Genomic DNA, 15,229 nt, shown 5'->3' on the forward strand with positions numbered 1-15,229 from the left:
GTGGCTGATACCCCAGGGGCAAGACGGACCCAGGAGTCACTGCTCATCTCTAGACCCCACACTCTGGGCTCCAGGCCCCAGGCTGTACACCCCAAGGGCTGGGCCCTGCACATCAGACGTCCGTGGAAGTTCGGAGTCTAACTAGCTCTCAGGATCCAGGCCTAATTCCCAAGGGACGGCGCTTGGTCCTGCCGTGAGGGCAGGGGACTGGACTCGATGACCTTTCAAGGTCCCTTCCAGTTCTAGGAGATCGGTATATCTCCATTGATTATTATAAAACCCCATAGCCCTCCTCCCCCCGGCGCTCTGCCGTAGCCTAGGCTCTGGGCTCGCCCCATGTTGCCTGATCTGCACCCTCCCAGCCGGGCCCTGTTGACTTTGAAATAAGTCAACGCCGATGGCAGCATTCACGTGGGATTCGTTTTAGTCTGGGGCGGTGACTCATCCCAGCCATACCGAATACTGCGCGGGGGAGGGGCGGCGCAGGCTTAGAGCCATGGAGCGGATTCAGTTTCCCTCCCCCCTGCTCTAACCACTAGACGCCTCTCCCATCCCATGGCTAGGAAGAGAACCCAGACGTCCTGACTCCCAGTTCCCCTCTCTCACCATTAGATGCCATTCACAGGAGTAGAGGCCAGCTGTTTGGGGTCCCCTTCCCTTCACCTGCAATTCTTCAGCCTCACTCCGCTCCCAGAGCTGGGGGCAGGACTTAGCCATCTTGGCTCCCAGGTCCCCCTCTGCTTTACCCTCTAGACCTCACTGCCCTCCTAGAGCTGGGACTAGAATCTAGGAGTCCCCTGCTTTACCCACTGGATCGCACTCCCCTTCCAGAACTGGGGACAGTACTCAGGCGTCCTGGCTCCCAGCCCCTGCCCTGTCATTCTAACCACTAGACTCCACTCTCCTCCCAGAACTGGGGACAGTACCCAGGCGTCCTGGCTCCCAGCCCCTGCCCTGTCATTCTAACCACTAGACTCCACTCTCCTCCCAGAACTGGGGACAGTACCCAGGCGTCCTGGCTCCCTGTCATTCTAACCACTAGACTCCACTCTCCTCCCAGAACTGGGGACAGTACTCAGGCATCCTGGCTCCCAGCCCCTGCCCTGTCATTCTAACCACTAGACTCCACTCTCCTCCCAGAGCTGGGGACAGTACTCAGGCGTCCTGGCTCCCAGCCCCTGCCCTGTCATTCTAACCACTAGACTCCACTCTCCTCCCAGAACTGGGGACAGTACCCAGGCGTCCTGGCTCCCAGCCCCTGCCCTGTCATTCTAACCACTAGACTCCACTCTCCTCCCAGAACTGGGGACAGTACCCAGGCGTCCTGGCTCCCAGCCCCTGCCCTGTCATTCTAACCACTAGACTCCACTCTCCTCCCAGAACTGGGGACAGTACTCAGGCGTCCTGGCTCCCAGCCCCTGCCCCCCAACTCTAACCCACGGGATCCTGTGTTTGGCATCTGCCAGGCTTTTTGCTTGTGACACCTGTGCTGTGGGCGTACGTATCCATTAGCAGAGGCCTGCTCTGCTGTCCTCCCCCTTCCCTTGCGTCCCCACCCCCTTCCCCATCCTGGCCCATTCCCCATCATCCAGCTTTGTTGTTCCTGCCTCGCTCTGTCTCTCGGGTTGATTTAAAGGCGCCTCCCCTTTGCCCAGCAGCTGTTGCCTGAGGGGTGGGGCACCTTGTGCCAGCCTCTTTCTCAGGGCAGGTGATCCCAGGTCTGGGAGTCAGGTGAGAAGCTGTACGCTGTCTGTCGGGCGGGACCCTGGAATTGTCAGTCCCAGCAGGGGTCTCTGTAACCGCTGTGTCTGTAAGGACGCACATGCATGCAGGGGTGCATGTGTGGCCATTTGGGTGTGGGCATAGGGTTCTGAGTTGTGTGTGCTGCACACCTGTGCAAAGGGATGCCGCTTGCCTTTGCACTTGCAAATGAGAGGAGGGGAGTGTTGGCACGCACGGGGCGTGTGTATCTGTGAGGGAGGGCATGTGTATCTGGGAGGAGGCAGACAGAGGCATGGACTTTCAGGCAGACAGGCATGGGCATTCGGGAGGAAAGAGGAGTGTGCATTCAGGCAGATGGAGGCATGGGCATTCGGGCAGGAAGAGGCATGGGCATTTGGGCAGACAGAGGCATGGGTTTTCGGGCGGGAAGAGGCGTGGGCATTAGGGCAGATGGAGGCATGGACATTCGGGCAGGAAGAGGCGTGTGCATTCGGGCAGATGGAGGCATGGACATTCGGGCAGACAGAGGCATGGGCATTCGGGTGGGAAGAGGCGTGGGCATTCGGGCAGACAGAGGCATGGGCATTCGGGCGGGAAGAGGCATGGGCATTCGGGCAGATGGAGGCATGGACATTCGGGCAGGAAGAGGCGTGGGCATTCGGGCGGGAAGAGGCGTGGGCATTCGGGTGGGAAGAGGCGTGTGCATTCGGGCAGACGGAGGCATGGGCATTCGGGCGGGAAGAGGCGTGGGCATTCGGGCAGATGGAGGCATGTGCATTCGGGCAGACGGAGGCATGGGCATTTGGGCGGGAAGAGGCGTGTGCATTTGGGCAGACGGAGGCATGGGCATTCAGGCAGACGGAGGCATGGGCATTCGGGCAGACGGAGGCATGGGCATTCAGGCAGACGGAGGCATGGGCCTTCGGGTGGGCAGAGGCGTGTGCATTCGGGCAGACAGAGGCATGGGCTTTCGGGTGGGAAGAGGCGTGTGTATTTGGGCAGATGGAGGCATGGGCATTCAGGCAGGAAGAGGCGTGGGCATTCAGGCAGACGGAGGCATGGGCATTCAGGCAGACAGAGGCATGGGCTTTTGGGCGGGAAGAGGCGTGTGTATTTGGGCAGATGGAGGCATGGGCATTCAGGCAGACAGAGGCATGGGCATTCGGGTGGGCAGAGGCGTGTGCATTTGCTGGCATGTGCCAGGGTTCCATGTGCATGTGTGCAGGGGAGACGTGGATATTTGCACACCCTGGCAAGCAGCTGGAACCCGCAGAGCAGAGTTACATGGGCTCCGGCCCACTGTGCACTCGGCCTGTTCCTAGCCAATGTCTCGTGTCCCTGGTTTTTCGCAGCATCATCTCTGGCCGCTGGTAAGGCTGCGAGAAGCAAACATCCCCCAGTCCATAGGTCATGTAGGTACCATAGTGAGAGCCAGCTGGCGATCATAGCTAGTGTTCCCCTCAGCTCCATGGCTCTGAAACCAGAACCGGCCCTCCCCAGTGTACCGGAGAGGCAGGGTCCCCTCTTGCCGGAGCTGGCCCCACAGCCAGAGGGACGAGTCCCCAGCCGGGTGGGTTATGGAGCTCAAAAGCTGGGGGCAGCTGGTTGTGGGGTCTGGGGGGTCCTGCTGAATCTTTCCATTCCTGCTTGCTGGGGAACCCCTGACCCTTTCCCCAGCTTGGAATGAGTTTGCTGGGCCTCAGCTCCCCCGTCCAGCTGGGGGGTGGGCACACGTTCCCCATGCTCACTTGGGCACTGACTGGCATCCCTGCGAGACTGAGTGTTGACTGAGGCATAGAAACAGCGAAGGAAACATTTGCTAGGTAGCGCCCATCACCACAGCCTCTGGGCCCACGGGAGGGGTGGGCAAAGGGAGCCGGCTCTGGCAGGTTCCCTTTTGTTTGGGAAGGCCACGGCTGCCCAGCTGGGTGATAAATGTCCCCGTCTGTTCCTGGTGGGGCGCGGGCGCCAGCAGCCTGGTAGCTAGGTAACCAGCAGGCAGATAATGACGCGTTGCCAGGTAAACATGGGCCGCGGGGCAGGTGCACCAGGGACAGGGGGCGGCTGAGCTAACAAAGCCCAGGGCCTTTCCGGGGAGAACGCGGCCACGACATCTGGGAGCAGCGACGCCAGCCTGTCTGCGTGTTTAGGGCCAGGCCTGCTTCCTGGGCAGCCCCCGGGGAAGGGGATGGGGGGGTGTCCTCGGGGGGCGCTGTGCTTTGGTACACAGCAGCCTTATTTGAGAGCTGGGAACAGAAGCCAAGAGTCCTGATTCCCAGCGCCCGCTGCTCTAACCATTGGACCCTACTTCCCTCCCCCCGCAAGCTGGGAACAGAACCCAAGAGTCCTGATTCCCAGCGCCCGCTGCTCTAACCATTGGACCCTACTTCCCTCCCCCCACAAGCTGGGAACAGAACCCAAGAGTCCTAATTCCCAGCGCCCGCTGCTCTAACCATTGGACCCTACTTCCCTCCCCCCGCAAGCTGGGAACAGAACCCAAGAGTCCTAATTCCCAGCGCCCGCTGTTCTAACCATTGAACCCTACTCCTCCCCCCCCTCCCCCGGGAACAGAACTCAGGAGCCCTGGCTGGCCTGCTCTAACCACTAGACACCTCTTCCCTCCTGAGCTGGGAATGAAACCGTCACTCTAATAGGGAGGAGGGGGCTCTGCTCCCCTCCCCCACTGCTAGGCTAAGTGGGGGGGAGTAACAACTGACCCCCTTGTTAGAGGGGGAGTAAGGCCAGAGAGAGGGGGCAGGAAACACTTATATGGGGGGGTCCCTCCTGCCCCCCCCAGCACTCCCGCTGAGTGACAGGTGCCAGCCAAGAAAGCGGGCATATTTGCAGCAGGTGGGTGGATGACCTTGCAGGGGATGATGGGGGTAGGGGGGTTGTTAGAGAGCCCCCCCCCCCCCGACTCCAATAGGGGGCTGTGTCTCAGCCCCATCAGTTGGTGCAGACTGGCCCATCTGCAGCCTCGGCAGAGAGGCCCTGGGGCAGGAAGATCCTGCAGGACTGGGGCTCAGGGGCGAGTGCCCATTACTGACCAGGTGAGGCACCAGCCTGCTTCCAGGGATCCCATCTCCGGGGGCGGGGGGAAGTGAAGGAGCCCTCCCCATCCAGCTGTTGGAGTCCACAGGACCGCGGTGATTGCCTGCGCTCAGGGGAGGCCTAGGCCTGGCGTCACAAGGATGGTGCCAGTCAGGAGGTGCCCGTCAGCACAGCTGGAGGCTGGGATAGCAGGGGGCTGTGGGCCAGGGTGGAGGGACCTGGGCAGAGCTGGGGGAGAGGGCAGCCCCGAGCTGGGATCGCAGGGCCTTGCGGGCAGCGTTCCCTCTGTTTGTGCAGCCACTCAGGAGAGAGTCCAAGGCCACCCTGCTGATTAGCAGCGCGCCCCCAGCTAGGCTGGTGTTTCTCCTGGTGGTGCACATTCACACAGGCCTCGGTGCAGGTGACAAAATTTATTCCACACATGGATGGAAAAGATGAGAGGGAACATTGTCCTGCGGGTTGGGATAGAGGGGTGCTGGGGGAGGGGAAGTGTGCACAGCTCGCCTGGTCTACCCGTTGGGCTGATCACTTCTCATGCCCAGCAGAACGACGCCTCCAGACAAAGGGCTCCTGGGGTCTTGGTTCAGATTCCCTGGGGCTGTGCTTATGGGGTGATCTGCTGGGACCCCCCCTTCCCCAGGATCTGTTGATCCCGGGTTGCTTTGCAGTAGCTCCACTAGCTGGTCCCACCATCCGGGCTAGGTTCCCTGAACCCCAGCAGTCCGACGGCGATACCGGCATGGAGCTTGCACTGCATGCTGGGACCTAAGGCGCTTTAGATTTGATTGGATAATCCCAGGATTTATGCGTGGTAAATCCGAGGCGAGGGGGGAGGGGAAGGTGGGATTTGGAGGGTGGGATTAGAGCAGGCAGCTCCCGGACAGCTGCCTTCTGATCTGGGGGGTAGGGGGATCAAGTCACTGGCACGTCCTCAGCCTGGCCTGAGCCAGCCAAAAGCCGCCCCCTGCTACAAGGCCAAGTCATTGAGAGGCTGGCAAGGCAGTTCTTGGGGCCACCCAGCCACTAAGGCCTACAGGGTCCTGTGCCTTTGAGTGAAGAGGGAAAAATAGCAACTGGGACAGTTCTGCTTCCTGGCCCGGAATCTATTTCCAGCTACGGAGGTGGGGAGGTGGGTTGTGGAGTGGCCTAGGGGATAAGGCTTTTGCCTGGGAAGGGCAGGGATGGGGGTTCGAGTCTCAATCCCCGCCCCTGGAACAGCCTACACAGGGGCTGCTGTGCAAACAGGGGGCTGGGAAAACCCAAAGCATCCCCCCCATGGCAAATAGTCCAAGAAAGCTCCCAAGCTCTTGGAGACAGAGCAGAGGGGACCGCCTGGTGCCATGGGCCGGGGAGGCGCCATGCAATCCCTTGGGGGGCTTGGCGGGATGAGCCGAAAGCGGCATGCCCTCTCCCTGAGCAGGTGGCACCGTGGGGCTGTTTGTTACTAACAGCGCCGGGCTGGCGAGAGCGTTCAAAAGTTGCACCTTCCCCCCAGGGGAAGAAGAGAAGAGGGAATTTCCCCCTCCCGCCTGTGGGCAGCAGACTCTGGATTCCTAAGCAGTGGCCAATACCCCCACAGTGTACCTGGCCACCCCCCGCCCAGTTGCCCCAGTTACGGAGGGGCTGGTCTGGACAGCAGAGCGACAGCGACCCGGGTGCTCAGGTGTTCGTCGGCGGTATCACAAACCGCAACCAAGATCAGGCCGCGGGCCTCCCAATTGCGTCTCCCGGCGTCTCCCTCGGCCTGCAGCTCCCAGATGCGCGCCCCGCCTCGGCTGGTGGCTACGGGGGACGCCCCGCCACAGCTGGTGGCAGCGTTGCTGCTTGGCGCCCGCCGAGGTGGCTCTGGTAGGAGGCTGGCTCCGGGCCGTGGGCGGGGCGCCCTGGATCTCCATGCCTTGGCCGGGGGAGAGTCTTGACTAGGGAGACCACGGCCCTGCGGGGCTGGCTGTCCCCGCATGCAGAGGAGGGAGCTGGTCCCCGGGCTGAGGGAAGGAATCCCTTGGCGAGAGAGAGCCGGGTCCCGAGCTGGCTGCGGAGAGCTGAGGGGAACCTCAGTGGCCGGCTAGTCTGAGCAGCTGCCTGGCCCAGACAGAGTCTGCCTCAAGACCAGGTGGGTCGCACAGGCAGCTGGACCACAAGCAAGACCAGCCCCTTCCCTCCCTGGCTTTGGGCCCTCCACCAGCGGGACGGCACCGCCCAGCTTCCACCAACCCCCCTGCCACACAGGGAGCCTGCCTCCCCCCCCTTTCTAGCCCCTGGGCCGGACAGGCTGGGAGGACAGAGGGGATGATACCCAGGCTGCTGGGGTGCTCCTCTTCCTCTCTCCCCAAGTGTCATTTGTAAACAATGGGGAAGCCCCACCCTGCTTCATTCTCTTAGGAGCACCCCCCCCTCCAGGTCTTATGAACCATGCAAAGCCCACTGTCCTGTGGCTGGGAGTTCCACAGGCCACAAGCAGAGCGTTCCACCCCCAGCCCCACGCTTAGAAGCTGTCGGAAGCCCAGGCCGGGCGGTGTGGCCAGCAGCCCCCAGGAAATTATGAATTGCAGCAGAATCCCCCTGAGCAAGCGGCGCTGGCAGATCTGAAAAGTTCCCAGGGGCAGGAAAGACGCAGCTGGGTCCGCTCTGCTCTGGTTCCAGCAGCTCGTGGGTGAGGAGGGCACCTGGCATCTCCCGGGCCTCAGGGCTGCTCCTCAAGGACAGAGGCTTCTCCACTGGAGCCAGCATCCAGAGGAGCCACCCCAGACTGGCAAACAGGCAGCAGGGCTTGAGGGCCGAGCTCTGGCCGGCTCCTCTTTCATTCCAGAGTAAGCACTGGGTGAGCCCCCGTCCCCCTGATCCCGACACAACTCCTGTCCTGCAGCGTGCTGCCCTGGTATGGGAGCCAGCGTTGGCTATGGCAGCTTTGGGAAGGGATTAGCAGCGCTAGGGTTGCCAGGTGTCCGGTGTGGAGCTAAAATGTCCAGTACTTTCGGATTTTTTCTCGGCCAGGAGGCGAAAATCCCGGGCTGTTTGGCTCAATACGGAGGCAGCCTGGCAACTGTGGTGCTTACTGGGGAGCTGTCCAGCCCAGTTCAGGGAGGCAAGATGGCGGGCAGCCACCGGCAGCCTGTTAGGGCCAAAAAAAGCCTCACGCCGTTTTAAAAGGGGCCATGGTGTTTGTAGGTTTTTTTTGTTTTTGCACAACAAACTTTTTCCTGGCGTGTTTTTGTTGTTGTTGTCGTGGGGTATTTTTTCTGAAACCATCTGGCAACCCCAAGCAGAGTGCCCGCAATTAGGTTTGTGTTTCTCCCGGTGGTGCACATTCACACATGCCTCAGTGCACATAGAAAGATTTATTCTGCATGGGGATGGAAAACATCTGCACCGGGATGGAAAAGATTAGAGGGAACATTGGGTGATGCATGGCAGGTTGTTGCTGTGTTAAGTCTATGCCATGCCCCAAACTAGAGCCAGCTGCATCTCAGTGCCAGACAAAGGGCACCTAGCCCCTGTGCCCTACCTATCCCAGAGATGTCTAGCAGAGCTGGGTGGGTGATCCTTATATAAACAGCTGCCTCACCCCAGAGGTGGCCATTTCAGTGCTGGGCAAGAGAACTCTATATTAACAGTTCCCCATGTCCCACCCCAGAGGTAACTGCATGGTGATGTCAGGTGAAGGGTACCTGGTACCAGTGTAAACAGCCCTTGCATCCCACCCCAGACATGGCTGCATCTCAGCATCAGGAGAGGGAGTCCTGTACAAACAGCTGCCAGAGGAAGGCTGTTTAGCAGGGTTGGGGGGGTGTATATCTGTCTTTTCCCCCAGGGCTCCCCTCATTACCCCTATTTGAATATTTTGGAGATTTTAACACCCGCTCCCGGCACACACCCTTTGTTTTTCTTCCCCTTTGCTCCAATTGTCCCCCCCCCCCCCCACCGGTGTTGTTTATAGAGATAAATGATGATGTCAGCATGGTTACTAGGTAACACAGTGGGTAAATTGGGGATGAGTGGGCGGTTGCCATGGTTCATATTCTCTGGTTGCCATGGTTACCGGGCAGCTGCTGCTTTTTTTTCCCCCTGGCGTGACAGCCCCGCGAGGTGAGGTTGCGATGACTTTGTCATGGATGCCAAAAGCGACACGGCTCATGGGTTGGGAAGGGGGACTCCCCAAAACCCCAACCCGGGCCTGGATCCTTCCCTCGTGACATGAGATGCCTGAGCCGGGGCATCCTTGTTTATTGCAATTCATGCTCCTTCCTGGTCAGCCCCCCCCCCCAGTTTCTAGCTCATGGTGAAGCCCATGGCTAATCAGCTGAATCATAGCAGACGTATCCTCTATCCAGGATTGCATGCCCCCCCCCAGCTTTGCCCCCTGTAGCTGCACCCCACTCTGCCAGCCTATAGAGATCTACTCTGGACTTGGAGGGGTGCCTTTCTGGAGGCAGAATGCAGCAAGGCGGTTCCCCACTGTGTGATGGGATTCAGGGCCTGCACCTTGGATCAACACACACACACACACTCACACACACACACACACACACACTCCTTCCATGGAAAATTACCTGGTTAAACTCACATACCAGGGTAAGTTGTTTTGGTCACATGTTTTTCCAGGCCCAACCCCGACTCAGACAAAAAAGGCTGTTTGCAAGTTGTTAAGCTGATCCCTCCGCACTGGAAACACCCTCCATGGCTTTCATTTGCACATTTAAAACCACAGCCAATTCCCTACCCCGTAGTTCTGACTTTACACACAAGGGTGAGACAGATACCAAAATAAGATAGACAGATCCTGCAGACTGAGCCATTCGGATTGACAGATGCCATGAGGTATTTTGTCCAAAGCATCTTTGAGTTATGCATGTTTGTAGCCATACATTAATTGAATAAAGCAGGGTTGGAAACCGACGCAGCGGCATGCCAAGAGTGGGGCTCCGATATGGTAATGGGTCTCGGCTCAGTAGGTTTAGGGCCGGTGAGTCATATGCTGTGGGACAAGGCTGGCTGGACAGCACTGGCTGACTGTTCCCCCAGCCTCACCTCCAAGGCTGCCCCCCGATGTCCTCTGTGGGCACCAGGAGTGGGGAAGTTGCAGCTGAGGGCGGCTGGTTTCTGCGGGATCAGCCCGAGGCTCGGCAAGTTAATGTCTCTGTAGGGCTAAGCTCCCATGTGCTGTGGAGTATAACCCTGCAGGGATTCATTGGGGCTGGGGGCTGGCACAGTGAGGTGTCCACATCCCAGCCGCCAGGGTGGTGTCATACGTGAGGAATCCCTGTATAAACAGCTGCCCCACCCCAGAGGTAGCTGCATCTGAGGGCCGAGTGAGGGCTGTCTGTGTAAGCAACCGCCCTGCCTCAGAAGTGGTTTTGTCCCAACGCTGGGCTCTGTGTTCTCTGTATAAGCAGCCACCCCGCTCCGCCCCAGAAGTGGCTGCATCTCCGCAGTGGGTCCTGTACTTTATAAACAACTGCTGCATGCCAGAGCCATCTCCCCCTTCCCAGGCAGTGAGCACATGGTCCTTCGTCACCCCCTTCTGCCAGCCACAAGTGCTTCCTGTGTGCAGTGGAGTCACCCCTCTCCAGCACCCCCCCAGTACCCCAGTATCCCCCAGTACACAGGTGCTGCCAGTTGGTTAATATCTGTCCCCCCAGCTCTAGCACTGGGGCTGAACCCTGAGGGGGAGTCCAGAGATGGGAGCCTTTGAACTAGGCTGCCAGGTCAAATCCAACCCAGGGCAGTGGTGCCAGCCGCAGTGAAATGGGAGTGAGTGTCTGACTGATTCCAGTTTCAGGAGGGAGGGTGGCATGGCCTACTGGTTAGGGCATGTCTCTGACAGTCTGGAGAAGGCAAGTCCCTTGGCCACTCCGTGCCTCAGTTTACCCGCCTCTCTTCTTGTGAGCCCTTTCGGGCATGGGCTGTGCCGGATACTACGCGTCATGCGCATTCCAGTAAAGACAGACACGTTCAGAAGGCTTGGGGGCACCAAGCTGCCCTCTGGTCCCAGAGCAAGGCCAGGATGGGGAGCCCAGGATCCTGGCTCTGAACTAGGCATAAGATCTCTACGTCTCTCCTGTCAGCACTAGATTCCTTATGTGCTCAAGGGGCTGAAAACCCCAGCAGATGCCGCCCCCTCTGGGGGCTAGCCCCTTTTACCAGTCTGTGCCCAGCTTGGGTGCCATGCTGCTCTGAAAATCCGCGGCTCCTTAGATGCTGCCAGGCCCTGTTGTGTGTGTGTGTTTTTTTATACCACGAGAGGAAAAAGCGGTCCCCATGCTGCACTGGTTGCTGTGGCAACCAGAGATAACCTGGCAACAAAGCAAGGCGGGAGCTGGGGAATCATGGAGGAAGATGCAGGGCAGGGGCGCCATGGCAACTGACTATCCTAGTGGCCTTCTGGCTGGGGTGTGTTTTCTCTTACCGCGCGGGGACAGGGGCATGGGGGGGTGTCTGAGGGGCTTACCTGCTCCTAAAAGAGCGGCGATTGACAGGCTGCTTGGGAGCTATGTCTGGGCAGGGGTTGGGATCGCTGGCTAGACGCTTCCTAGGGAGAGATGGGTCTCCGAGATGGATGGCTGGAGAGATTGGATGAGCGGTTGGATAGACAGCTACAGATGGGGAGGTGGAGAGATGGATAGATGACAAGATGGACAGATAGGACAAGGAGAGGTGGAACCCACGGACACTTAGATCCAAACGGCAGATAAATAGCCCGGCTGATCTGAAAGGGGGCTGGGAGGTGAGGCTGCCAGACAGCCCATGTCTCGCCTGCGCTGGGCCGGCCGGTGAGACGGTGTTGGCTATGCAGCTGGAGGCGTCCTTTTGCTGAGGAGGCTGACCAAGCGGGGGCAGGGGCAAGGGCCCTGCTGGGTGTCTCACCCGCATCTGCACCCTCTGTGTGACCAATAGAGCTTGGTAATTATTAGTCCACCGGGCAATTAGCGGGGCTTTATTTAAACAGCTTGGGTGGGCTCCTTGCCTGCCCCACCCCCAACCATGTAAGTCCTCCTTGGAGAGAGAAGGTGCCAAGAGCGGGCAAGGTGGGCGGGCAGTGCCCTGCCAGAAATACGAGCTGCTTTACAGGGCACTGAAATCCCCAGCCCCCAGCCCCAGCATGGGGCCACGCTGGTGTCCTGGTAGGACCTCTACCTTGCCCCGGCCCATGACCAGGCTGGGAGCGTGAGAGCTGTAAGAACAGATGGCCTCAGGTCCGGGGCGTTTTTTTCTCGTTGATCTCCTGGATAAGTCGTGGTCCTGCACTGGGTGGCCGTGGTGCCAGCACCTCGTGTGGCACTGGGTTCTGCTCAGTGAGTGGGCCAGCATTGGGACTGCAGACGGGTCCAGGTGAATGGAGGGCAGGGAGCCAGTCCTCAGCCGCTGCTAGCTGGTGCCACTGCATTGAAGTCAGTGGAGGCAGCGAACGATTTGGGCCTCAGTTTTCCCCATCTGTACACTGGGGATAAAAGTCCTGTCTCTCAGGCGGGCTGGGAGGCTCAGTACAGGAAAGAGGGTTAGGCCTTGGTGAAAGGCAGAGATCCGTGGCTAGTCCTGATGGACACTCGCCCCTGCAATTTCAATGTGGCCTTGTTAGAAGCCTGCCTGCTCCTGGCTTATTTTTAATTGGTCCTAAATCTCTCTCTCAAAGGCACCTACCAGGATGGAGTGCAGAACTTCCAGGAGTGTGGAGAGCAGGGTTCCCTGTAATCTGTGTGCTTGGGCGGCCACCCGGGAGGGATCCCCATTTCACCCAGCTGATTAGCAGAGCGCCCTCAGAGCCCACAGCTGCCAGCATGTGTTTCCATTGGTGGTGCACATTCACCCATGCCTCAGTGCACATCACAAAATTTATTCCACACGTGGATGGAAAAAAATGTGAGCGAATATTGGTGGAGAGAAATGGCGGGGGACGGGGGGGAGAGGAGCAGAGCACAGGCTGCTGGACTCCGAGCTGGGTTCTGTTCTTGCCTTCCCATGTCAATCCTGGGCCTCTGGCTGCTCCCCTGCCTGGTCGTGGTGCCCCCTTGCCTTCAGGATTGACGGGCTCAGGACTGGACCCTCACATTGTGACCCACAAAGTCCCAGAGTCACCCCTGGGATTTTACTGGTGCTGTCCCTCCACAGCTGCTGGCGGCTGGGGCATCCCAGATGCCCTGGCCACAGGCAATGCGAGTAGGGTGATGAGGTATCCCACTATTAGGGACTTGGCTTATAGAGGCAACTCTCCGCCCCGAAACAAAAGGGGTCCTGATTTCTCACCCGCGCTCTGGCCACCCTGGGACTGGGGGGAGTACAGTGTTGCCATGCAGTGTGTGGGGAGGCTGCCTCCCTCCCCTCTCTGCTTCAGGTTGCAGCTTTCCTTTAATATGATTACAGGCGCTTTTACAGAACCCGTCCCGGCCACCCCACCGAGTTAATCCCATGGCTCTGCTTTAACCCTCCCCTCGCGGGCTGGCTTTGCTCCACATGGGAGCGGGGTGGTGTGTTCGGCGGGGGGGGGGGGGGGGTGCTCTCCCCTCCCAGTCAGCGCTGGGCCCAAACCCTCAGCATGGCTCTAGGGGGCTCTGGGCTGCAGGGAGCGGGGCGGGGTGATCGCTAGGGGGCGCTCTCCTCTCACAGTCAGTGCTGGGCTGCAGGGAGTGGGGCGTTCACTAGGGGGCGCTCTCCCTTCGCAGTCAGTGCTGGGCTGGGCTGCAGGGAGAGGGGCATTCACTAGGGGGCGCTCTCCCCTTGCAGGCAGTGCTGTGCTGGGCTTCAGGGAGTGGGGCGGGGTGTTCACTAGGGGGCGCTGTCCCCTCATAGTGCTGGGCTGAGCTGCAAGGAATGGGGCATTCACTAGGGGGTGCTCTCCCCTCGCAGTCAGTGCTGGGCTGGGCTTCAGGAAGCGGGACGTTCGCTAGGGGGCGCTCTCCCCTCGCAGGCAGTGCTGGGCTGCACGGAGTGGGGCGTTCACTAGGGGGCGCTCTCCCTTCACAGTCAGTGCTGGGCTGCAGGGAGAGGGGCATTCACGAGGGGGCGCTCTCCCCTTGCAGGCAGTGCTGCGCTGGGCTGCAGAGAGTGGGGCGGGGTGTTCACTAGGGGGCGCTGTCCCCTCATAGTGCTGGGCTGAGCTGCAAGGAATGGGGCATTCACTAGGGGGTGCTCTCCCTTCGCAGTCAGTGCTGGGCTGGGCTGCCGGAAGCGGGACGTTCGCTAGGGGGCGCTCTCCCCTTGCAGGCAGTGCTGGGCTGCAGGGAGTGGGGCGTTCACTAGGGGGTGCTCTCTCCTCGCAGGCAGTGCTGGGCTGCAGGGAGTGGGGTGGGGTGTTCACTAGGGGGCGCTCTCCCCTCATAGTGCTGGGTTGGGCAGGGAGTGGGGCAGGGTGTTCACTAGGGGGCACTCTCCCCTCATAGGGCTGGGCTGCAGGGAGTGGGGTGGGGTGTTCACTAGGGGGCGCTCTCCCCTCCTAGTGCTGGGCTGGGCTGCAGGAAGCAGGATGTTCACTAGGGGGCGCTCTCCCCTCATAGTGCTGGGCTGGGCTGCAGGGAGTGGGGCGTTCACTAGGGGGCGCTCTCCCCTCGCAGGCAGTGCTGGGCTGCAGGGAGTGGGGTGGGGTGTTCACTAGGGGGCGCTCTCCCCTCATAGTGCTGGGCTGGGCAGGGAGTGGGGCGGGGTGTTCACTAGGGGGTGCTCTCCCCTCATAGGGCTGGGCTGCAGGGAGTGGGGTGGGGTGTTCACTAGGGGGCGCTCTCCTCTCCTAGTGTTGGGCTGTGCTGCAGGAAGCGGGGTGTTCACTAGGGGTCGCTCTCCCCTCATAGTGCTGGGCTGCAGGAAGCGGGACGTTCACTAGGGGGCACTCTCCCCTCATAGTGCTGGGCTGAGCTGCAGGGAGTGGGGCGTTCACTAGGGGGCGCTCTCCCCTCATGGTGCTGAGCTGGGCTGCAGGAAGTGAGGTGTTCACTAGGGGGGCGCTCTCCCCTCATAGTGCTGGGCTGCAGGAAGCGGGACGTTCACTAGGGGGCGCTCTCCCCTCATGGTGCTGAGCTGGGCTGCAGGAAGTGAGGTGTTCACTAGGGGGGCGCTCTCCCCTCATGGTGCTGGGCTGCAGGAAGCGGGACGTTCGCTCTCCCCTCATAGTGCTGGGCTGGGCTGCAGGGAGTGGGGCATTCACTAGGGGGCGCTCTCCCCTTGCAGGCAGTGCTGGGCTGCAGGGAGTGGGGCGGGGTGTTCACTAGGGGTCGCTCTCCCCTCATAGTGCTGGGCTGCAGGAAGCGGGACGTTCACTAGGGGGCACTCTCTCCTCATAGTGCTGAGCTGGGCTGCAGGGAGTGGGGCGGGGTGTTCACTAGGGGGCGCTCTCCCCTCATAGTGCTGGGCTGGGCTGCAGGGAGTGGGGCGTTCACTAGGGGGCGCTCTCCCCTCACCGGCAGCGGTGGACCCAGTGATCCTGCAGGGAGTGGGTGCAGGGGTCTTTTGACACTGGCTTTGGGGTGTC

At 60.4% G+C, this 15,229-nt stretch overlaps 1 protein-coding gene across 4 annotated transcripts in view; it reads left to right on the forward strand.

Annotated features, from left to right (window-relative positions):
- CELF3 (CUGBP Elav-like family member 3) overlaps nucleotides 1-15,229 on the forward strand; it is a 50,334-nt gene that overhangs the window by 16,263 nt on the left and 18,842 nt on the right. The window contains exon 1 of one of the 4 annotated variants that reach the window (XM_075907380.1): nucleotides 11,098-11,163. The exons of 2 other annotated variants lie outside the window; for them this stretch is intronic. In XM_075907380.1, coding sequence (XP_075763495.1) covers nucleotides 11,110-11,163 — 54 coding nt within the window. In that variant the 5' untranslated portion in view covers nucleotides 11,098-11,109. Of the gene's footprint in view, nucleotides 1-11,097; nucleotides 11,164-15,229 lie in introns of those variants that run through there. One more of the 4 variants, XM_075907381.1, reaches the window with a different exon arrangement.

The sequence above is a fragment of the Pelodiscus sinensis genome, chromosome 24 (genome assembly GCF_049634645.1).
Source record: "Pelodiscus sinensis isolate JC-2024 chromosome 24, ASM4963464v1, whole genome shotgun sequence".
Lineage (NCBI taxonomy): Eukaryota > Metazoa > Chordata > Testudines > Trionychidae > Pelodiscus > Pelodiscus sinensis.